Here is a 25,417-nt window from a genome sequence, read left to right as displayed (position 1 = left end):
TCATAGTCTTAGGGCAATCGCTCGAGCAAACGCAAGGTAGAGTAGCCGGTAGGGGCTTCCCTCGATAAGAGCAGGGTATATAAGAAATGGTTCAGCAAAAACTTCGATGTTCAGACTACGCAGTAGTCGGCGGTCTTCATTAACAGCCATCACTGCTGCTAAACTGGCCCGGCGAAATGGCGGCCTGATAAGAGACGGGTACGTAGTATGTACGCCGTACGTGTCTCAGCGGCGAAAGTTGTAACCTACGCGTATACCTTGGTCAGAAGCTTTCATGACACATAGTTTGTATGCTAGCCGCGTACTGGGGAGGGGGGGGGGGGATTATGGCGTCGCTCAAGCTCATTCGCTGCTGGCTGAGCAAAACCTTAAGCTTCACCTATTAAGACCTTGCGCTTTTTAGGTGAATGATATAAGAGCTCCACTAAAAGCTAAAAAAGGAAGCCATGTGGCCGTAATCTTTGACAAAGCAAGGCTGTCTGCTGGGCTAGTTGGTATAGTATATCTTATTTTGAAATTGCAGGTAAACACGAAGACCAAGAGAACACGCCGTGACAAGCGCTTGTCCCCTCCTGTTCTCTAGTCCTTGGTATCTACCCGCGCTTTCAAAGTACGGCATCGTTTTGACCAAAACTGCGTGCCGAAATCTGGAGCTAAATGATATCATCGCGAACGCTGCATCCGTTTTTGTTTGTTCACCCTATGTATGGAAGCACCGTATCGGAACCCGGGAAACAAACGCACACGGCGTGACTTCCAGGGGGCGTGCTCCGAGCGCTCACCTTTTGTGACAGGGGTGCGTCCGAGCTTTCGTTGCCGTAGTTTTTGACCAGCTCCTCCTGGTTCATGGCGTGACGGTGGATGCGGATGCGTGGTTTGGAGCAGTCCAAGTTGTTGTTGGTGGCACTGCCGCTCTCCTGCAGGCAAGCGACCGCAGAAGGTAGGCGTAAAAACGAGCACTGTGTCGCCGAGGCACACCTCTCCGACGGGTGTGGTTCACAAAGTCTGTCTGGAAGGGGGTGGCCCACAAAGACGAACACACTGCATGCACTGGCTCTCCCACTGCGCAAGTCATTGCGCCATGCAGCGATGCTTAATTTTGGCCTAGACTGTCTCAAGCACAACCATGAGTTGCAGGCCAAAAGAACAAACCTTCCACGTCATTTCTTGCACCATTACGTCATGAGACCAAGATTACCATGCTTGACTTTGCGTACAGCTGTAGTCATCGATCTAAACATTTGTTCCGGATGGCGGTCAGAAACAGGCATCAAATGAAGTAAAGGTAACGCTACACCACATCCAAACTTCCGCAAAGTAATAAAAAAAATGCGCACCTCACATGCGCGCGAAGGTGGTGTGCAGCCGGCGGCCAGATGTAGTGCTTTTCAGCGGCTAGTGACTGCTTCGTAAATCGTGCATGATGGTGGGCACGCTGTCAAACAAAGCGCTATCATACAACTCTTGATAGTAGTTAGAAGGGTTATCAAGGTGGGCGTACGCCATAAGGACCACGTGAGCGGGAAGCTGGTACTCTCCATTTTTTTTAATGGTGCCAGCTATGAAAGCCCAAATTATTATCAGACCAGAAATCGCGGCAAGTTTCCGGGAGTTAGAAGGTGGTTGCGTCATCTAGGAACCTAGCAAGGCAGATGTTGCTTAAGTCCTGCAACATAGGGGAACCTGCGCTGAAGTTTGCCGTGTCGATTGCAGCGCTGTAACAAACAGCATAGCGAGAGGAGCAAGCAGTTCTTGGTGCACTCGTAGTACTATTCCACGCCACCTTACTGAGCTTATTGGCGTGAGCTTCTGCGCTCTGTCGAAGCCACATGTGGTGCGTGTCAGTTATCTGGGTCGTGTCTACAGAAGCGAGGCAAATAGTGCTATCAACCAAACGCGGGCTTCTAATCGTTCAGAATGTGCACTCGCGTTTGTAGCGGCCCAAGCGATTGACGGCAGCAGTTTTCAGTCGAATAGTGGAATAACTACAGTGCCACCTGGGCAGCGCAGGCTCCCCATAGACAGTGTTTTGAGAATTCGGCAGGTGGCGGGGCAACCCGCTAACCTAAAAAAATGTGACGTAATTACAACGCCAGATTTACTTGCACGGGCTCTACGGGAAGTGTGCAGCCGGATTGATGAAACCTCCGGGCGCTATAAAAAAAATTGCATTCTTTGGTGACGTCGCAAACGCTCTCGTACCCTGTGCAACGCAACTGCCACCTCGTCACCGACTCGAATAGCTCACGAGTTTTGTTTTCGTTTTCTTTCGCATCTCGTACGTGCTGCTTATTTAAATTACGAACGACGGCAACTATAGGCACCTTTCGTCCAACATAATCGCCAATTGTGAGCCTATCACAGCTACGCATCTCGTGAACTTGAAAACAAAGACGCGCGTTTACTACGACCTAGAGTAGTGCGATGCCACTCCAATCGTGCGGTGCTATGCCCGTCAACCGAGCCTGTAGTCACAAGGGACACGAACGAAACACAACTACAAGTAAACAGCTATGGTTCAGGCCGCGCAGTTGAATTATGTCCGTTCCGTTTCGTTACCACCACACTTTCCCTCGCGATGCGGTTCAGGTGTCCATGCTTAGTGAGACGGTTACTGCGGCTCTCCTTTCCTCAAAAAACAATTACCGTAATTGTTTCTTATAGTTGTTTTTTATCGCGCCGCGTCTAATCATGCCTGCACGTACAGTCATTGTCAAAAGTAACCAGGCTACACGGTTTGCTTCTCAGTCGTATATTAAAGCCAGCCCTCAAGCTCTAAATCTCTGTATGGTAAGGAGAACCCCTGCCCTCACGTTCAAAGAACTTTTTGATCTTTAGGGAAGCCATAAGGGCTCTACTATACGAATGAGAAGCAAACCATGCAGCCTGGTTACTTTTGACAAAGACTGTACGAGCTTAAACTATAGATTAGCCCCTTGACGAGTGACATCGCCTGGCCCCGCGCTCTGGCCCCCGTCATTGGCTATGGCGGCTGTCAGCCGCCATAGCCAAGTGGCCGGAGTACAGGGCATCGCCTGAGCTAAACCCATCCGGATTGAAATGTTTCAACATATTTTTATTTTTGCAAGCAGGCACAACGAAATACACGGGCCTAACTTGCCGATTGGTTCATCCCGCCGAGCCATTTCTATTGGAAAGTTATCATCACACCACGAAACAAATAATCCTGTTTGGTCGTAAGGAAGGCGATAACCTTCAACCCTCGCTAGAGACGGTACTTCTACATCCGCTCGAGCAACTGAAGCATGTTTGCTTACCATAGAAGCACTGGTTATAGCGAGTGTCTCCATAACTACAGGCTTAGGGTTAGCGTTTAGAGCAGCTGCTGCACTCGTCTTAGGAGCTCGTAGTGTTGACCTATGTTTAGGCCCGCAGATACCTAAGTACAAATGTCTACTAAAGCGGGCGAAACGTCAGAGGCAGGTGTTCACAGCAGCAGAAACACACCACACGTGCTAACACTTACGAGTGCTTCTGAAGGTTTATTTTTTTCCCCCGCTTAGTCTATGCCTTGTAAGTAAGCAAGTAAGCCCCTTTTTTCGCCTTTTTTGGATGATGTCGCTCTTACGAAGCGGCATCAATATCTTTATTGGTGCTCAGAGAAAGGAAACTGTCAGCACTACGCGAACTGAACGAAAAGGCAAGTATAAGGGGATCACAAGCGTTCGTAGTCCCTTTGTCCAGTGCTTGTTTCGCTCACATTTCTTTTTAACACGCATCACACGTTTGTTCAACAAGCGCCGCTGCAACTTTCCGTGTCTGCTTTCTTTAATATTGCGAGCAGTCTATTGCATCTGCCAGGAGAGCACGACGCCCCACCTGCGCTTTTCAAAAGGGGCAAGCGAAGCACGTCGCCTAGTTGCTGGCCACGCACAAGCGCCGAACCAAGCGTGGTCGTAATTCCTCCCCGCTTCCCGTACCCTTTTATTCTACGCGTCGCTCGTCAGGCCCCGGCGGCGACTGCGCAAACAACGGCGGCTCAACGAGGCGTGAAGAGAGCTGCTCCCCATCCAGCACGTGTGCTAGCGGTGGCCGCCGCTCTATACGTATACAAACGCTGAGAAGTCAAGCTTATGGCGTATTAAGGCGAGAGCCTTTAATGGCTCATACTGTCGCCCGTTAGCAGAGCGTGTCACACCTTTGGCAGCGTGTTAACTCGGGAACTAAAAACGATGAGAAAACGAATGGTTGCTTCAGATAGAGGAGAAAAAAATGAACCTAGAAGTCAAGTTTGATGACTTTCATTAGTCAAAAATGTGAAGGTTGTGTCGAGATAGCGCGGGCGTCGATATAGCCACGGTAACAATGTGACGTCACATCCACCGGAAGTCGTCACGGCATAGCGAAAATTGTCACAGAATGGTCGCAAAAACGCCGGATTTGTGTCAAATTAGATGTGAGAAATGGGTAATTAAGCGTAATTAACACTTAAGATCCCCGAAAGATGCCCGCCGCCACGGTGGCTCAGAGGTTATGGTGCACGGCTGCTGACCTGAAAGACGCGGGTTCGATCCCGGCCGCGGCGGTTGAACTTCTTTGGAGGAGAAATTCTACAGGCCCGTGTACTGTGCGATGTCAGTGCACGTTAAAGAACCCCAGGTGGTCGAAATTTCCGGAGCCCTCCACTACGGCGTCTCTCATAGCCTTAGTCGCTTTGGGACGTTAAACCCCATAAAGTAACCAACCAAAGATGTATAATTTGGGTGTCGATATAGCCACGGTGTGACGTCACATCCACCGGAAGTCGTCACGGCATAGTGTCCTCGGCTTTCGCCTCTCAACACTTTAGTTGCCAAAGTGTTCTTGCAATTTTTTTCGATCGGCAATCCGGAGCAAGCTATTGGAACCGAAGAGAGTGTTTCAATTGGCTGGTTGGATTCACATCCCGAGTTATGATGGGTCCGTGACAGCTCGGTCTCTACAGACATCTCGTACCTTCACGGATTCAGAGGGCTGCTTCAGATTGCCGATTGGAACAGGCCATTAACTAGTCGACAAACTCTGTGCGAACCCTAAGGCCAGCAATGAGAGGTGCGGGGTATTAGAGAATTAACGATGGTGGTAGTGCTGCAAAGGGGAAGGCAGATCAGCCTTACATTGCACTTGTCGAGAACGGCTCCGCCTGTGTCGCAGAACTTAAGTAAAATATGACACCTACCCCAGCACGACAAGGCGGGTTCTTCTCTAAGAATTTAAAAAGTAGGGTTGGTTATTAGCACGGCGACCGACCGACTCATCGCATTAACATGACTAACCACCCCTCGATTTGACCGAAAGTCGCCCACATCTCTCTCTCATCACCCCACGTACCTATAAGCGCGATTCAGGCGTCCACTGACCCAGGGAGCCATTATGCGCACTTCCTTTCCTTAAAATGATCGGAGTGTAAAACGTGGTCAACGCCAATGGACCCAATGTTCGCCGACGGCCTATGGCTTCAGCGCCGCGTTTCTGGCACAACGTTGTCAATGCCAACGCATGCAGCGCACACCTGTCACTTCAACATCAGACGTGAAATAGCCTTTCTTCGTGCATTGTAAGCAGCGTAATTTATCTCAAACTAGAAAAAATCAGCGGAAACCTTGCTCAGGAACATGGTTTATTGCATTCAATAGTTTGCCGAATATATTACACTGTATCGAATATGGAGTTAAAGCTAAGAAAACGCGGACGAAAGGAAGACACACGTATACAACACCGACGAATGAGACACGGAAACCGCTCAGGTATGTTTAATGCGCGCTCTTATATAGACCTCCTTTCCTCGTGAAGGTTTGAGAACAATGCTGCAATGAACCAACCTGTCCTAGAAGCTCTACTGTCTGGGAGCTTTCGCAATATATGACGCAAGTAGTCACACCATTCGCTTTAGACTTTTTTTTTTTCGAGCTGCAGATGGCTCAAGAGCAAACAGCGCAGCACAGACTGTCAAGAAATTGTGTTGGAACAGAAAGCCCGAGGTCGCTAAGGAAGCAGCGCCAGAAAGGGAAAATCACCCCCGAACCGAGTGGGAGGCAAATTGTGTGACGTTCGCAGTTAAGCAAATCAAGGTGCGGCGGACAAACGTTCATTGTATGCACTGCCGCTTTCGTAACACCGGAGCAATCAGACTGCAACTGTCGTACAACCAAACTATCTTTTGTTTATTTTTTAGCACAAACTGCCGCACAGCCTCTTCCTTAAGCTACACGAACAATCAAAAGGTCGGCTAGGTTTGCTGGTGCCAGTGGATAAAGTCTTGTGCTCTTTCTTCTTCTTGGCTCGGAACTGGGATTCTGCCGTTGTCCATAGCGCATGCGAGGGACATATCATGGTATTCAACGGGGCAGCTGACGCAGCGGCGCCGCTTCTGTGGGAGCGTGTGGAGGTTAACAAGGAAGCGCTGTTCGCTTACCAAGCACGCATAGACGCGGAAAGAACCAGAGGAGGATTTCTGCCGGAATCCACGCAACTTTGTGACATTCCTGAAAGCGCCGCTCAGAAACCAGCGCACCGGCGTGAGCAGCAGTGCGATTCCAAGAACTGACCGTTATAATTTCAGCCCTCACGTAGCACATACTACATCGCATTAAGCAAAAGTAAAGGAAAGCGATAAGAAAGCACGCCGAAACACTAGGATTACAGTCGCGGAAGGAGGAAGACGACCAAGGAAAGACAGAACAATGAGCTCGTTGGAACCACGGTGGTGAAACCGGCAAGACTACCCGCGGACGTATTATAAGAGCATAGCACTGGAAGCTTCCTTAATACTCAAGTGAGTGTGTAACGTAGCGTGAGGAATCAGACCAACACGTGAAACGAAATCCCGTCAGGACTCAGCGATGGAAGTGCCATGGACGACTTCAAGAATGTTGCACATGGCTCCGAGCCGGTCACATTTGATTCATTCATAGTGCGCTAGGGGTCATGTCGGAGCATGGATACAGGCAGTTCCAAGTTAAATTTGCGGCTATACTATATTGGTAGATGGCGGACATGGTAGCAGCGGACTGCACACGTGACAGTCCAGACAAGCGTGCACATGTAAACGCAAACCAATCAGACTTCTATACAGGCCCTATACCTGTAAGAGTCACGCCATACGCCTGGAGGTTTCGCGAGGTTAAGTTTTACAGCAATGCTCAGCACACGTAATGCAAAGAGGCACAACGACACGACCTGACGACGCAGGCACGCCCGCAATCCTCATCGGTGCGCACGCCACGCGCACCGATGATCAGAGAACTACGTGAATCAGAGAACTACGTGAATCGAGGACAGGCTATGCACCGCCTAGGAATCAGACCCCACCGCCTAGGGCGATGGAGACGGGGCTACAACACCACGAGGGAGGGACCTCCAACGATGAGCTTAAAACCTTCATGATGAACATGCAGAGGCAGATGCAAGAGCAGATGCAGCAGTTAAAAAGCGAAATGCAGCAGGGACAACAAAAGTTTGCCCTGTTAGAACAGAATGTCAGGACGCACATCAAGAGCCAAAACACACAGAGAATAACCAATGATGCTAGAGACAGACTACTTAACGAACGCAGGTTCGGCACAGAAACCCCCAACGCAAATAATGGTAACCCATCATGGCAGAACGCCTCCAACAATTAGAGCTGTGGCAGTGGAACTGCAGGGGGTACAGGCAAAAACAAGGCCTCCTGCAGCAATTCATCTATGCCAGAGGAACCCCACCAGACGTAATTATGCTACAGGAAACAAACTGCACCCCTACGCTTAGGGGCTACACGTGTCAGGAAAATGGCCGTACGGCAACTCTCATTAGCAAACAAGTAGTAGCCATAGCACATAACGAAATAGAGGACACCCGGATCGAACACGTGATCACGGAGATAATCCCCAAAAAGAAAGCACGATCTAAAAGCACTTATATTATAAACCTATACAGCCCGCCCAGACAGAAAGATGGGGACTTTATTAGGCTCTTTACGGAGGCGAAAAAGTTAGCGGGGAACAACACCCTAGTAATAGCAGGTGATTTCAACGCCAAGAGCCCGAGGTGGGGCTACAATAAAGACGACAAGAAGGGACGTGGCATTTGCGCTGCAGCAGAACAGGCAGAGTGCGAATTGCTAACCGACGAACATCACCCAACTAGACAGGGGAACAGCGTCAGTCCAGACACGTGCCCTGACTTAACCTTCGTAAGGGGCGCCAGACAAGCAGAATGGGAGAACCTGCTCGAGAACCTTGGAAGCGACCACCACATAATAAGGATCAGCACAACCGCAAACAATATCAAGCGGAAAATAGGCAAGGTCCGCCTAACGGAGTGGGACGCCTTCAGAGCACACTGCAAGCAGATCAAGGGCGACATTGTATCTGCGGAGGAGTGGAGCCAGCAACTCAGACAGATCCAAGAACTCTATACTAAAGAGGTGGATAGAACCGAACAAACTCCGGAGGTGGACAAGCGGCTCCTCAAGCTATGGGAGGCGAGACGCGGGCTCACCAAGCATTGGAAAAGACAGAAGTTCAATAGGAAGCTAAAGATTAAAATAGCCGAAATAACTAAACAAGCGGAGGAGTATGCAACGCAGCTGGCTAGGCAAGGATGGCAGCAATTCAGCAACGCGCTGAACGGCACCCTCAGCACGGCCAGGACGTGGCAGATCCTCAGGTCCCTCATGGACCCGAGCAAGAACAAATCAGAAAGCGGCAAATCGATTCAGAGGCTGGTGCACCAGTACACGGGCACGGACGAACAGCTACTCGAGGAAGTCCGGGTAAAATGCTACGGCAGAGACCAGGTCGCAAGCTACCAAGAAGAGTACCAGGGCGAAGAGAATCCAACCATGGATCGGCCCATAACGAGAGAGGAAGTCGTCGAGGCGATCAGGTCGGCAACAAAAAACACAGCAGCGGGGGCGGACAGAATCAAGAACTCGCTCATAAGAAACCTCAGCGATGGAGCCATAGATCAGCTCACAGCCTACTTCAACAAGCTCTGGCAAGAAGGAACAGTGCCGGCCGAGTGGAAACACGCGGTAGTGGTAATGATCCCGAAGCCAGGCAAGAAACTCCAGGTCGAGAACCTCAGGCCGATCTCTCTCACGTCGTGCCTGGGCAAGATGTACGAGAAAGTAATCACAAAAAGGATCCAGTCGCACCTAGAGAAGAACCAACTGTACCCAGACAGCATGTACGGGTTCAGAGCCCACCTGTCTACGCAGGACGTACTACTCCAACTCAAGGAGGAAGTACTCGAGAAAATGCCGAGAAGTGGCGAAAACGTTGTCATGGCCCTCGACATAAAGGGAGCCTTCGACAACGTGAGCCACGCCGCCATCATGGAAGGCATCAACAACACCAACTGCGGGGGAAGAACTCACGACTACATCAGGGCCTTCCTGAGCGACAGAACAGCGACCGTGGGACTAGGCGAGCTGAGAAGCGACGTCTTCACCACGCCTTGCAAAGGAACACCCCAAGGCTCCGTGATATCGCCCGTCCTGTTCAATATGGCGATGATCGGGCTAGCAAGACGACTCAAGGAAATCCCGGGCATCCAACACGCGATATATGCCGACGACATCACGGTGTGGGTCACCCAAGGATCGTTAGGGGAGAAGCAAGGCAGACTACAAGAAGCTGCGACCTGCGTAGAGACCTACGTCTGGGAGAGAGGCCTCAGATGTTCGACGGAGAAGTCGGAAATCATCAGGATCGGAAGAAATCCTACCAAAGCCTCGCTGGAAGTAGTTCTAGAGGGGCAACTGATCCAAGAACAGAACATGGTACGAATCCTAGGCATGTGGCTGCAGAGCAGCCGAAAATGCAGCCATACCATCAGCCTGTTGAGAAGAGCCGCGGAGCAGGTTGGCAGAATGATCAGTAGAGTCTCTCAGAGAAGGTACGGGATGAAAGAAGAAGATACCCTCAAACTCGTCAACAGCCTAATCGTTAGCAGAGTTACGTACTCCTTGCCCTACCACGCAACAACAAAGGCGGAGCGAGAGCAAGCCGACTGTATTCTCAGGAAGGCATACAAGATTGCTCTACACCTGCCCAGAAACGCATCAAACGAGAAGCTACTCCAACTCGGAATCAGCAATACCTTCGATGAGCTTGCCGAGGCTCAATTGGGGGCACAACTCATCAGACTCAGAGGCTCCTCTACGGGAAGGGCGCTCCTGAGAAGGTTGGGTCGGAACACGTGCGGACTCATAGACAGATACGCGGACGTACCGGACGACCTTAGAAAGACCTTTAATGTAGGACCCCTGCCTAAAAACATGGATCCTAACCTACACGAGGACAGACGAAAAGCAAGGGCCGAGCAGATAGAAAGGAGGCTAGGCCGATCAGAGAACACAGTCTATACGGACGCCTCCATGTACGTACATGCAGGGAAGCGCTTAGCCGCTACGGTGGTAGTTAATAGCACAGGAGACATGGCCACATGCGCCTCAGTGGAGGTCGTGGGCATAACGGAGGCCGAGGAAATTGCCGTCGCGCTGGCGGTAGCAGAAGGCTATAGGAAAGGCCGATCACTAAACATCTTAACAGACTCGAAAGACACGTGTAAAAACTATACGAAGGGCAGAATTAGCGGCATGGCCCTCAGGATAATCAGTGGGGCAGCAGCCTCTGCTGAGAAGACACCCATACAACACATAATCTGGGTCCCAGGCCACGCAGGCGTAGCGGGGAACGAAACAGCAGACAGCCTAGCTCGAGGGCTTACATACCGAGCAGGCATGTCAGATGTTCTGGAGCTTCAGCTACTAGCATGCGAGGGGGGATACACAGAGACATTACAACTATACAGAGGGACTAGATTCAAGTACCCACCACCACACAAAACCCTCACGAGGGAGGAAGCAGTCGGCTGGCGTAGGCTACAAACAAACTCCTTCCCCAACTTGTACATCTATAACAAGATGTCACCAACACAATACAGAGCAAACTGCCCCTGGCGCGGCGACACACCCACACTATACCACATCACATGGGAGTGCGAACGAAATAAAGCATTCCACCAACACGAATTCCCGAGTGCGGAGCAATGGGAGAGCCGGCTCACCAGCAGCGAGCTCGCGGCCCAAAGGGCCTTAGTGCGGCACGCTACTGATGCAGCGCGACTCAGTGGAGCCCTGGACTAGGGGCCCAACCTTGCTGAAGAGAAGCCTCAAGTCGCCGGTGCCACGAAAGACGACGGAGGCTTCGAATCCGCGAATCTCTTAAAAGATCTAAATAAAAGTTTTCTACTACTACTACTTCTGAAATAATGCATAACTGCGGCCGAGACTGGCTGAAAACCCTGCGCAAATCGTAGGCACTCCTAACTACGGAATGAACGCTAGTGATCGCAGCAGCCCAGGCGAAGAGCGACAGGATCTCCAGCGACAGACCGCGAACGAGGACTCACGCCGCTCGCGCGGTGCTCTTCAAGCAGAGGAACAGTGAGTTCGGTCAAGGATGGACTGCGCGGTCGGCGCTCACCGAACCGCTTCACCTTCAGTAGCGGCATGTCAGCTCTGTTGTTGCTATTGCCCACGGCTCCCTTCTTCCTCTTCATCCTCTGGCCAGCTAAGCTGGCACGCAACCACGAAAGGACAGCGGCGGACAATGTGGAGGAATTCGCATTTAGGCGCGTTCGCTAGCTCCGCGGACCTTGTACATAGAGTTCTCTGGTAGTGAAAACGTAGATTTACCTTCTCCAGCGCTCAAACCAGGGGACATTCCACCTCGTCACAGCCTCAAAGCATTAGTGAATAAGCACTTCATTCTGACTCATTAGCGAACGACCGTTCTCTGTATCTTCCCTTCACCACTTCTCCACAACATATAGCCTCTCAGCACTACTACACTGCCTCTGCAATAATCTTTCCTTTCCTCCACACAGCTTTCGCACTACTTCAGCACTACCTCAGTATTACAGCTACACTGCTTCGGCACCACGGCTACACTGCTTCGGCACTACGGCTACACTACTCATGCAATACAACTACACCACTCATGCAACACCACTACACCACTCATGCAACACCACTACGCTACTCATGCAACACCACTACACTACTCAGGCAACACCACTACACTACTCATGCAATGTCATTGCGCTACGTTACCACTACCATTATACTACCTCTACACTGCCTGTAACGAACACCTCAGTGAGCATTCTAAATCTTCACTGCCACGAAGTGGTATAGAAGAGGAGAATTTTGTCGTGATTTCAGACTATAATCGGCCATGGTTTGCATGAGGTCACAGTTCTCTGGTAAGAAGCGAAGAAGTGATATGGTTGAAGCAACTAGAACACAGAGGGAATTGAAACTACGGACAAAAAAAATGGCTGAGGCTTAGCTTAGGGGTTAAGCCTAGTCAGATGCGAAGCATATTGTCGCCGAGTTGCATATCGAGCACGCCGCTTGGCTAGACGTTCTTCACGCTCTTCATCAGCCCCTGTAGCACGCCGCAACTTTTGTTTCTCATTCCAACGAGCAGCCCTGTCTCCAGGAGGCATCTCTATCCCGTGTACGCCTAGCAGAGGCAGGCGCACCCCCTTGTATACCGCCGCTCCAGCATCACGTGTTCACTACAGCGCACCTAGCGGCAGAAGCAGGAAACACATTGGTCGCGACGCCTCGCGCGACAGCGCGAGCTGGGGCCCCATTTCTCCTATGTCGTTACGTCACGCATCACGTGGTCCTCCTTGGTCGCGACGCCTCGCGCGACGGCGTGAGCTGGGCCCCCGTTTCTCATCTGCTGTGACGTCACGCACCACGTGGTCATCCTTGGTCACGACGCCTCCCGCGACGGCGCGAGTTGGGCCCCCGTTTTTCATCTGCTGTGACGTCACGCGTCACGTGGTATGACATGGAGGTCACGAAAGGTCAATGGTAACGACACCGCCGCGCTCGAGGAGCTGGGTTGGGCTATTTTAGTATGCTTCGCATAAAAAGCACGTGAAAACGACAACAGCGACTTCCTTACGCCAGCTGCGAGGAGGCTATCGCAGGACCTGTGTGCAGCGGTGTATTTATCCTCAAAAGCTTGTCTGACATGCATCGAAAGTATAGATCCTTGACAAACCTTTGCACACTTCTATGGCAAACTCCGGTGCAGCGTGCAGTTGTCTAATGAAATTTTGAAAAGGAGTCACCAAAAGGCGTCACCGATTTTCCGAGATATAGGCATGCACACTTCCTATGATTTGTAATGAGACTCAAGCGCACTACAATTTCCTTGCCTCAATCAAGCCGTTGGTTTCACGATTATTTCCGCATTTGTTTGCTAGGGGAATTGTTTTCTTTATAGCTGAGGAGCTCGCAATAAAACAGAGGATTTCACCTTTGGACACCCAGCCATTCATTCGGACAAGCTTCTTGTGCATACAATGGAAGCTAACGCGGCACCGCTCGTAGAAAGAAAAAAAGCCTTCAATTTAATTTCTGCACGAGCTGAGGAACTTGCGCGAGCTGAGGAACTTGCGCGAGATGAGGAACTTGCGCGAGATGAGGAACTTGCGCGAGATGAGGAACTTGCGCGAGATGAGGAACTTGCGCGAGATGAGGAACTTGCGCGAGATGAGGAACTTGCGCGAGATGAGGAACTTGCGCGAGATGAGGAATTGCGCGAGCTGAGGAACTTGCGCGAGCTGAGGAACTTGCGCGAGATGAGGAACTTGCGCGAGATGAGGAGCTTGCGCGAGATGAGGAATTGCGCGAGATGAGGAGCTTGCGCGAGATGAGGAACTTGCGCGAGCTGAGGACTTGCGCGAGCTGAGGAACTTGCGCGAACTCATACGCCTACACGAGCTGATACGCTACAAGCGACCCGCAAGAGTGGAGGGGTCAGCGGCTGTGCCAGGCACCCAGACCGCACGGTCCTTTTGTTGATTCCGAGATCTACAATGCCACTGATGTGCGGTAAACAGAGGTCTAGATGCACACCTGACATTTTCGATACAGAAGGGTGAGGAAGGTAGTGCTTCTCATCCTTCTGATGTGCACAGCGCTGGGGATACATCACGAGCCTTACTACAGGGCATAAATTTAAGTGCGGTGGCCTATGTTTCCAAAAGGACGAAACATCTTTTCGAAAAAGTCGTCAAGATTGAAAAAAGCGGAGTGCTACGCATGGAACGCCACTAGAATGAGGCTCATGGCGTTCACAGGGAGGAGGCAGGATACGGCTCCATATAAATGCAACGCAACAAGCAGGCGTACTGTTTCTCGGGCTGCATTCAAGGCCTACCAACCCGCTCCGTCAATGTACTATGCACGACCTGATACGTTATCGGTGCAACAGAGCGTTTTGTCAGGTTCTAGTTCAGCCTTTAGGACAGCCGGCATCTTGATAGCGGTAGAACGTATTTCGGTTCATAGCAGCCGCGCGTGCAGGAACCATGTAGCCATCTAACCGGGACCTGGTGTTGATATGTGCCACCATCAACGCGTGCATAAATCTCGTAACAATAGTAAACGATATATTTACTACTACCACTACCACGTCCTTGTGACAACCGCTAATATCGCCCTGCTGATTTTTCTGTCCTGTCACCTTGTACTAGGCTGCCATGTTTTATGCCCTATTTTTGTCACCTGTGTACGATATGGCACCCTTCCACGGCAAGTGTGAGTCGGTGATAATGCGAACAGCGGTAACTACATGCGTGTCAATCCTTTAGTATGTCCATAAATTTGTTCCTTTGATGCATGTGTCATGTTCCACATATTGCTGTCGTCTACCGTTCCACGTGTCCCGCATGGCGAAGGCTTAAGTCACGGTGCAACTTAGCTTCATTCTTAGTAAGGCTGAGATCTGGGCGAGTTGGTATGCATTCATACTGGTGAACAGCGCAAAAAAGGCGGGACAACAACAAGACAAGCGCTGACTATCAACTGGGTTTATTGAAGGACGGAAGGGTATATATACAAAAACATAACACAAAGAAGTAAGAGATAGTGTGAAAAGGGCCGTGAAAATCAAAACTTATGTCACATGTGAAGTGATGTAAGCCAATTCCTTGTTGCTAAGTGCCACGGAAGGACTGCTGACTAGCTTCATTCTGACTATTCTTGGGGACATTAAGTAATCTGATATAAACTAAAATAAGCTTCAAAAAGCGACCTCAATAACATTATCCGAGTAGACGCAACTGTGATTCGTTCACGCAACCACGGCCCTCCCAGAATAGCGCGCCCAGAAGTGTTTAACGCTACCCTCCATTCAAGACACTTTTACGACGATGTCGTAGTAGCTACCTTTGCAAGCTAAACCGCTACTTTCAGACGCTTTGAAAGCTGACTGCCGAGAGTGTTCTTGCAGCCAAGCATTTGTCGACATGCATACGATAAGAATGATTTGCACTTCGGCTCAGTATACTAGCTTACACGTTTGCGAACGTGCGTTCCGGTAGCCGGAAGAACTGTACACTTACGGTCGAATATCTGTCACTCTGTCTGAGACTCTGCAATGCAAGAACACAAAGAAGGGCGCAAGAACATGCGGGGGCTACGACACTGGAGTACAAACAGGCGGCGCATTCGACATGCGAGTGGAAGGGAGGCAGGCAGAAACATACGTACGATTACCTTGGCGTCCTCCATGATCCACCACGGCACGACCACCGCCGAGCCGGACAGCGTGGGCTCGTGCGGGTGGTCATCGTCGCGGTCGATGGCACCGTAGCCTTCCTCGGCCATGCTGAAGCCGCTGTTGATGTGCGCCCGGAGGCCAGGCTCGGAAGCCGAGTGAGACCGCCCACCGCCCCCCTCGCGGTCCGGGTCTGCGAGAGAACAAGGGAACGCGTTGGTCAGTCACCGACGCGACCCTACTGTGGCCGCCAAAGCACACATCTATTCACACTTTCGCGGGGACACGCACGCATATGTCTAACACAGTGGGCTGCAACGATCTATGGGGGTATCTGTGACGGACCGAAAAGGCCTACACTATACTAGTGAATCACTTCTGCGAGAGGTAATGAACTGGGGCATAAAGAAGGCCTAGAGTTCAACCAGTACAGAAACGGTATACAATTTGTTTTCTGTATCAAACAAAATCACTTGTTTGGTTCTGCAAGCCAAGGACATTTTTGGTCACATTTGTTTCGAACCAGTAGCCAGCAACACAATATAGCTGGAAATCACCATGCGCGGATATGTCATCGTGTTTCAAGCTACTTCTGGAAAGTATCATAGGACTAATTGATCACGTGATGACTGTAGCATGCATAACACGTTCGCTGGGACCGTAGTGATGCAATAAGCAAAATGATGGCGAACACTCTGACGGAAGAACAGTAATGGTTCTGCTCGAAAGAAGTGCAACGTGTTGACAAAGGCATCAAGCACCCGGCAGAAATCACCTTCCGCTTTCCCGGATGACATTTTTTTCTGTTCTCGCGAAAACCTCCAAATCTAGCGCGACGCTCCAATACATGCTGAGCCTTACGTCTGTGGGGAAAGCACCTGTCTGCGCTGGCAGGTTCGATTCAGGAGTCGCACCTCGGAACGACCACAGGCACACGCCACAGATGAGCGATCTTGTCTCGCCTTCTGACAGACACACACGCGCACACGCAAGCCACGCAACCAACCGATTCCTCAGTTTGTGACAGTCAAACGACGTTGGCGCTCTACCACGCCGGAGCGTAGTCGGAGGCGAGCTGTCTATGAACTTCGTGGGCACTCAGGCGTGTGCACCCCGCTGCGTCCGCTTATATCCGGGCGACGCTGTAGCCGACACGCACGAGGGGCGCGCGGTCACGTGTCCCAAAACGTCAAACGCAAACCGCGCAGTACACTGCAGCGCCAATCAGTGGCTGGCGCGCGCGCGCTCCCCTAATGCACGCCGGGTTACTGGTACGGCCGCACAAACATCGGCGGACGCCGGAGAATCGCGAGCAGCCTTCCCCGAGAGGCGAACGGAACTGCCGCCGTTCCGTCCCGAGTTGCGACGCGACGAACGGCTCCGAATCGCATTCACTTAAGAGCGGAGAAGACGCAGGCGACGAAAGGGACAAAACGCTATCGTGCGCCGTGGTTTCGCAAGGCTCTGTTTTTGGCAGAGCGAAGTGGAGAGCGTGGGGGACTTCGCGAATCGTTTAGCGCCGGCGAGAGCGGCGCTAGGGCAGCCAGCGTGCTCGCCGCCAATTAGCTGTCAAGGACCACGGCTCACTTGCATATGCACTGGTCCCCGGATTGGCGCGACGCACGGATTGATCGAGACCGCGGCGCCGACGGTCACGACCGTCACGGAGGGATGTCCTTTATTTATTTTCACTTACGGGCAGCCGCCTTACGGGGCGAAATTTGTCCTCCAGACGGAGAAGCCTTGTGCGGGAGGGCGACACCAACTCGCGCTGGGTGGAAGGCGGAAAGCTATTCGACCGGCAATGTCGCGCGCGGCAGGCGTCACAGTGCTCGAGACGCAACGGGTCATTCAGTGACAGTCACGTTGGAATCATCTCATGAATTGAACAGAAAGAAACAATGAAACTGTTTCCAGCCCCGTAACTACGAAATTCCCATCATGGAACCGACCCTAATGACCCTTCCGGCTGATTACACAAAAAGCTACCTGATCCAGTACCAGTTGCGAAAACTTCTCTTGCCACCTTGGCTTGCCTATGCAGGATATTAGTATTGTATACACTATTTGAGCTTAGTGGTCGAATTATTTAGACGAAAGTGATTAAGGCTGCTTCTTGACCCCACGGGACCAGCTGGCCTTTTTAATACGCCTCCCATCTCCGTTCCCTGCCTGTGACAACAGAGGAGACAATAGAGCATGTGCTCAGAGAACGGCCTGCGTATGAAGCGCCGAAGGACGTCAGTTGTGCTGCACTCCAGACTGCCTCTAAGATTACGAGGAGGATTACAAAGTACTGCTTCGATACCTGAGAGTTGTTACGCTCGTGCAACGGATTGTGACAGTGCTCCTCATCTAATCCTTCTCTTTCCTTTTACATCCCCTCATCCCTCTCCCCTAGTGCACGGTAGCCGCTTTGAACACCCTTCTGGTTTAGCCTCCCTGCCTGCCCTCTTCCTCGTTCTCGCTCTCTCTGGACCGCCTCTCGCAGCAAGCTATGCACTCACCGCGTATGCTGTGTGAAATGCATTGTACTCAAAGCCAAGCCACGCACAATAGCACCTTGGAACGCAAAACAAACCAAATGTAAACACTCGAAACAAGTCGGAATGCCTGAATCAAGGTCGTACGTTGTCACGGGCCTAACATTGCTTGATTTTCTTCTTCTGTTCGCCAGAACCACGGTGTTACTAGGCGTGCACACTACGCGTAAGGATCAATTCCTTGCTAAGTTAGAACGCATTTTTTTTCTCTCCGATTGTATGTCTGGGTTGCTCCTATCAACTGCACGCGCACAAGAGTGCTCACGGAGCAACACTTATCCGTGAGCAGTTCCGGCGACCTCGCCTAACAAGGCAGGCTAGTCAATGGCACGGGCAGGAGGCAGCTAGGTTGGCTTGGAAACGCGAATAAAACGGAAAGGCGCACGATCGAAGGCCAAGGTCGGGCGCGTGTGCTGGGCGGTCGGTCGGTGGGACGCCTGGGAGGGGGCACGGCTGCGTCGAGCGAAACGAGGCGGAGAAAGGCCGCGCTGAAAACACGCCGCCCGCTTTCCGAAGGAGCATGCTGCAGCGTTGCAGAACGGCGGCCGATAACACCAAGGCCTACACGACGCGTGCCGAAGGCATGCGGAGGCAGTGAGCTGCCACTACACGTCGATCAAACACTAACTAACCAAACTGGAAATTAATTCAGAGAGCGCGAACAGAATGGCGAGGGCACAAACAGGTACAGAGGTAGCCGTACAGAGGGCAAAACGCTTGTCTAGAACAAGTTCTGGGCGTGTTTCGGGATGAACACGCGATATCTAGCGATAACATTTGGTTAAAAATGCTCTGTATGTAAGCATGTGCAGTTAAACTAACAGGATTTAATCGTCATTTTTGGCTTCCTGGTCGCAGCTGCTTTGGGACCTGCTGAAGACACAGTTCGGACGTCCTAGGCATGTGTTTTGCCCTCTGTACATGATAGTTTCCCGTACATGATTCCCCGACACATCACTTTACGACTCAGTTGAGCCTCGTTATGACGAAAACGCTTTATAACGAAGTAATTGATATAACCAAGGAATGACGATTCACCTTGGAAGCTCGGTAACACGGGATATAACGAAGCTGTGGCCATAACGAAGCGATCGCTGCGCCCTTTCAACTTCGTTATAACGAAGTTGAACTGTAATTACCCACGAAATGCATACAGTCTCACGCTATCAAAGAGCTTACGGAACGGAATACAAGAAGAATCAGTGCACTAATGAATGTATTTCAGAAAAGCATGGACTGTGTCCCGCGTGAGGAAGACAGGAGGTTAAGAACTGAGGATAATTGGTGGCTTATGCTTAGAATCGTATTGCAGCTCAGGTCTAGCCAGAAGGTTTGGTTTATTGAGGTTTAACGTCCCAAAGCGACTAAGGCTACGAGGGACGCCGTAGTGAAGGGCTCCGGAAATTTCGACCACCTGGGGTTCTTTAACGTGCACTGACATCGCACAGTACACGGGCCTCCAGACTTTCGCCTTCATCGAAATTCAGCCGCCGCGGCCGGGATCGAACCCACGTCTTTCGAGCGAGCTCTAGCTAGGAGGTGCTGGGATTTGAAAACCGTCTCATCGTCGTCTTAGCAGTGCACGCAGGCTGGTATACATCTATGCAACCAAATAATAAATTTTTAGCATCGTGACTTAAACACAAGCAAATAATTTCTTTCGCCATAGTTGCATTCCATGAACTTATAACGGCGGTCTAAATTCACTGTATGCGCGATAACACGGTGTCAAAGCGTCTAGCGGAGAGGAAACGTAACAAAGAATATAAAAGAAACATTAGGAGAGATAACAGCGGAAAAAGGGGAACCCGTTTTACGTAGGACACTGCGTGCGTAAATCTGCGAAGCGTGATGACGCATTCACGTGCAACTCAAGCTCACTTTTAGCACGGCGATGGATTACAAGCATATACCGAGCGGGGCGAAAGTATGGGGAATTCCAACGCGAAAGCGGTTAGAGCAGTTAAAGGAAGAACCATCGCACCTTTCGTTCAGCGGTAACGACGTTCTCGCACGAAGCGGCAGCTAATGTGCATATATAGACGCGCCAAGAACGTCGCTAGCAAAGGCGCACTGTTCAAAGTAGATATCGCTAATATTCGTATCTGGTTTCCTAAGGACGCAGTTGCAGCAAACTGTAAGAGGTCCTCGCACTTCAAGGAAGTCAGGGTGAGACTTCGAGAACGTCCGCAATGTAACCGGAAAAGCCTCTGTGCGGAGAATCGCTTGTTTTCTCCGCCGGCCGACATTCGTCGCTGGGTTCTCGGTAAAGCAAAGACGAATGTTCCGAATGGACGTTGAGGCGCCCCCGCACTCAATTCCAGCACTACTATATACGTATACCTAGACAGCGGCAACTCTTTAATTTTGTGAAAACGAATAAGATTTGTTTTCCACAACATCCGGAATGACCGGTCCGCAGTAACACACGCAGATCGGGGTATTAAAAAATATCTCGGCCACCAGACTCGTTGGTGCGAGAGATTGTGCAACCTACAAGTACAGTCGGGGACAAAAGTCTCCGGAACACGTGTTCCTCAAACGAAGCTCATAGCTCTACTGTTAGAAACCGGCTGGAGACCGCACTTGGGAAGATGAAAGAAAAAAAATTTAACTTTTACCTCCACAAATGTGGTCTCTAGCCGCCGACTAATAGCAGAGCTATCGGCTTCGTTAGAGGAACACGTGGTCCGGAGACTTTTGTCCCCGACTGTACGATGCTAGGAAGGCAGCACATATAACCGTGTTTTGAGAAGAGGGTACAGAAATAAAACTGAGCCGGTAGGTCTGTATTAACGGAGCTTGCACAGAAATCCGCTAGGAACGTCGTTCGACAAGCCATATTGTTCACAAGAATCAATGGTTGGAATGACGGGCATGGTGCATTCATTTTCCCTGTGACTTCACTTTTAACATGTTCAGGAGAAGAAATGAATGCCTTAGTGTCAAGGTGACTTGCTGGGAAATGCTTTCACTATGCTTGAAAAAGTGGCAAACGAACTGTACTATAGGGGGAGTCATTCCGTGGCGACCGTTGGTTGCTGGCATGGGCGTATAACACTCCCATGAGAAGCTATGTCGCACCAGCAGCGATTGGACGTCATAGCAACAATTCGTCACTGACGTCCAAAGTAAAGATTTCCCGACCAACACTTTTACATTCCTAAAATTCATCCTAGCGCCGTCATTGTGGCAAACTAGCTAAAAATTTATGAGTTCCACTTAAGCCTCTTTACGCGCGGAAATGCGAAAGCTGTGCGCACTCCGCCACCTGCGCCCTCTGCTGGGCCAGGCCCGTACAATGCGAGGAGGTTTTCAGTGGGTGCCGCATGATGGCGCCACGACTGCACGCCAAGCACACAGGAAATTTACCGGAAACAGATGAAGTTTGGTGCTCGCTTGATTGCGACATTTGTAATTAACGTGCTCATAAATACTCATGTAGGCCGTAGTACATATCTCGAAGATACTTTTTTAAGAACTGTCCATTTACTAGCCGACTTTATTCAGCTTCAAACGTCGAAGTGTCATGGCGGAATGGCAGCATCCCCGTCTCGCACGTCAGCGGCCCGGGTTGGATTCCCACCTTGACCCCAATTTTCTTCATTATTTTCTTTTCTTATGATTGACGGTTCGAGCGGACACTTTTGCGGACAGCCTCTGTCTACAACTTCCATCCAAGCCACTCATGAGCCAAGAAAGGCTTTCGTCTTAAAAGCGTTCTGCGCCTGTCTGCGTCAACACTTTCACATCCCGGCTCCGTGAATACGCGAGATGGCCAGCGAATCTTTTCCAACTAGTGACCGGCAGCGTGCTATATCATGACTGGCTTTCACCTATGTTGGGCGTTTGAAAGCACGTGCCTTTAGCATTTCAACAAGCCGGCTTGCTTGTAGGAAATAGTTAAAAAAACAGACACCTCCACAGTTTTCGCATGCTATCGATGGTAGGAAGAAGTGACAGTCAAAAGCTCAGAAGGTAGCTAAATGGTCAGTGAACACAGCTCCATCCAATTATTGTTCTAGGTAAACATTGGTTCACTGGCTCTTCCTGGCCATGCTGACGTTTGTCAGGCAGCAAAAGATGCATTTAACAACGAAAAAAGGGGGATTTAAAAATCTTCATGCCAGTTGATCCAAACTCGTTACGTCGTCACTGAAAAGGGCAGCTGGTACCCTTGTGAAGTGAATGGAGGATGTCGCGTAGCCTCCGGGATCGGCGCGCATAAATCGATGCCTACGCACACATTTTACTTGCGAAATCGGCCGGAGATGGCACCAGCTGTATATCATTTTTTTTTCGTTTCCTAGCTTATGAAAACTCAGTTTCCTTTTGCGTTAGAACACGGTGCCGTATAGATACAAACCACACTTCTATGCGTCCTAACTGTCCCTTTAAGCATCGTTCTTTTTTTTTCTCCTCCGGAGGTATCAGGAAACAGCCACGCAAGCGCTTCTGGAACGGTGCTACAAGCACGTGTCGCGATGTACACGCATGCGTGCCGGAACGTGCACTCCACTACACGTGTTACCACCGTTACTCCACGGACGTGTATTTACATCTTTCCTGGTTACAGCGGCGTTGCCCACGGGTCATCTTCCTGCACATGGGCTTTTCCGCGTCGCGTGGAGTGACGCCTCGACCGGACGACATTTCGATATCACCCTGCGCCCCTCCTCACACATCCAAGACCACTCCGTTATGCAAAGGCCATTAGAGCACATCACACGGTCACTGAAACGAAACAAAAGTAATAAAAATACCACCGGTTGCCCTCTCCGCCTGTCTCTCTGTGACCGACCGTTCTGCGCAAATAGCTTTCGCGCAGCTGCGAGCTAACCAGCGCATGGCAACAAGCTGTTTATCGGGAGTCATCCACCCTACCGTTGTCGGGCAACCCTTCGCGCGGTCGACCGTATAAGCTACCGCTGTATGCGCAGTTGCCGTTACTAAGAAATACCTTTTGCTTCGCTTCACCGCATTTTGTTTTTTTCATCGACAGCTGTGTAAGCGATTTTCTCCGGCGTCGTGCTTGCGAGATGTCGAAAATGAAAACTGGTTTGGTTTGGTTTATGGGGTTTAACGTCCCAAAGCGACTGAGGCTATGAGAGACGCTGTAGTGGAGGGCTCCGGAAATTTCGACCACCTGGGGTTCTTTAACGTGAAAACTGCCGAGTCCATCTCCTCGCGGTGCTGTGTAAGCCCACTAGCCCTTTATGGTGCGAACAATAAAACACGTATTGACAGTGACTCGGGAATGTGCCACGCAAGATCATGCGGTCAGGTGAGTCTAGAAGTTGACGTGAGTTAAGGTACCTGCAAACTGCAAGGGAATTGAGCCACCGTTGATAACGCCCCTGTTGGTTTCTCTGAAGAAGAGAAGTGTACAACATGGTTCGCTGCGAAAGATCGTTTTACCGCAAAGGGGAAAAAAACGGATCGGATGGAAGCTCCCCGCTTTCTTCTAGAATACTTTCATGACACAGAATCATGCTACAAATGGACACGCTGGTTGCTACAGAACTTTCTGGGTGCTTATGCGAGTGGTGGAAGCTGTTTGGGTGGGAGAAAAAAGCTTGGAAGATGATTTTCTTCCAGCGGGTCATTGAGACAATACGACTGACTGATCACAAGGAGAGAAGCGCTGTGCGGAGTCTCGAAGATAAAGCTTCACCCTTCATGCGCCATGTTTGAATTTACGTAGTGCGAACGTCAAATGCAACGTTAAAGGCTCCAAAAGCCTGCCTTCCTCGTATCTGACCTTTACTTCATGAAAAAATCAGTCAGGTAGTAAATACGAACAGGCAAATTACATCATCCATCAGGCAGCCAAGTGTGAGCGAACTTCGCTTCGCATTAATAGAGTAACTGGGAGAGCAATGTATTGTTACGGGGATGGATTTGCTTACAGGATGAACGGGAAATGAAATCGGGGGGGGGGGGGGGGGGGGGGGGTAAGGAGGGGGGGGGGGGGGTGGAGAGCGTAACCTGACAGGTTACGCATTCTCCGCTCTGCAGAGTGCCCTGTGCAATGTTTTCAAAGGATCTCGGCAAACTAGCCGCACACCCGAACGCAAGTACCAGGTCAGCAATTACAACCACTTCTTCCACTTATAAAGCCCCCAACCATCTTCGATATTTAGCCGAAGCAGCAGTCACACACTCCACTGAACTCAGATGTTACTAACACACTGCACTGCACTAAACCACTCCGGTATACTGCGGCATGTTGATCCTATAGGTACCGCTGAAAGCACTCTTAAAACTACTGAGAGTACTCTTATGCCGAGGAAAACAAGCAGCGCTGTTCTAAAGCAAGGACGAACAGTGTAAAAATTGTGTCCAGTGTCTCTAGTGTAACAGTGCATTCGCGACATGTAGATTACACAATGACTTATGTGCTAGGATTCCATGCATACCGAGTAGGTCGTCGTCGTCGTCAGCTGCCACTTGTGCTGTTGCTAAGGGGCGGCGGTGTATCACTGCAAAGGTTCGCTTCAGGGCAGTTATTTGTAATGTGCCTACTGAAGAACGACTGCAGGAATTATGAGTGATGCTATCCTCACGCGCAGTTGCTCTTATGAGTTTAGTTTTCTTTGCTTTGCAAAAGTCAACAACACGCGTTTAGCTCAGTTGCAGTCAGAACACGGAGATGCCATGCCCCGGTGAGCTGGCTATATTTTTGCGGTATTTTATTTTACTCACGTACCGACTGTACAGTCACGTAAGCAGTTGAGCCTTACGAGTGGAAAAGAGTGTGGCCTATAATAAGGGCCATAAAGACATCGTTGTTGGGTACATGAACCGGTTCGCCAATGCGTACCTTCTTTCGCCTTGACACACGCAAATATCTGCCACATAAACATGCTGTCATGCTGTCAGACTGGCCCTTCCTATTCGTTCGTCGTAGATGTCCTATTCGTTCCGCCGCAGGTGTTTTCAAGGGTTTGTAACGCGCGCGGTATTCGAAGCACTGACTCACGCGTAGAATATTCGCACGTCACAAACTGAACGCCTCATTACTTGTGTCCCGCAGAGATGACTCAGAAAGGCGCACCGAGATCAACGCTCCAACACTATAAACGACAGCGCCGGCAGCATGGCTGCTAGCGATTGGACGCAATAAGCATTTCACAACACAGAGTGCGTTCTTGCAGTTTTCCAGCCAGGCCTTAGCACTGACACGGCCGCGACCTTTTCCTTTTAGTTTTGAACTTTTTTATGCGGACGCCACACGAAAGGATTTCCAGTTCATACCGGCCAAAACCAGCTCCGAACGCACGAGGCCGACACGTGACG

The 25,417-nt window shown here is 50.6% G+C and overlaps 1 protein-coding gene across 9 annotated transcripts in view; it reads right to left on the bottom strand.

Moving 5' to 3' along the window:
- The window catches only part of LOC149360661 (prestin-like), a 282,903-nt gene that overhangs the window by 33,347 nt on the left and 224,139 nt on the right, over nt 1-25,417 (bottom strand). For 7 of the 9 annotated variants that reach the window (XM_089572439.1, XM_089572443.1, XM_089572444.1 and 4 more), the window contains exons 2-3: nt 15,569-15,768; nt 783-917 (exon numbers count right to left, since the gene is read on the bottom strand). In XM_089572439.1, coding sequence (XP_089428565.1) covers nt 783-917; nt 15,569-15,768 — 335 coding nt within the window. Of the gene's footprint in view, nt 1-782; nt 918-15,568; nt 15,769-16,436; nt 16,861-25,417 lie in introns of those variants that run through there. The other 2 variants (XM_089572448.1, XM_089572440.1) reach the window with 2 other exon arrangements.

Source organism: Amblyomma mixtum, chromosome 2 (genome assembly GCF_055824585.1).
Source record: "Amblyomma mixtum isolate Tamu chromosome 2, ASM5582458v1, whole genome shotgun sequence".
Taxonomy (NCBI): domain Eukaryota; kingdom Metazoa; phylum Arthropoda; class Arachnida; order Ixodida; family Ixodidae; genus Amblyomma; species Amblyomma mixtum.
This window is presented reverse-complemented; position numbering and strand designations above follow the sequence as displayed.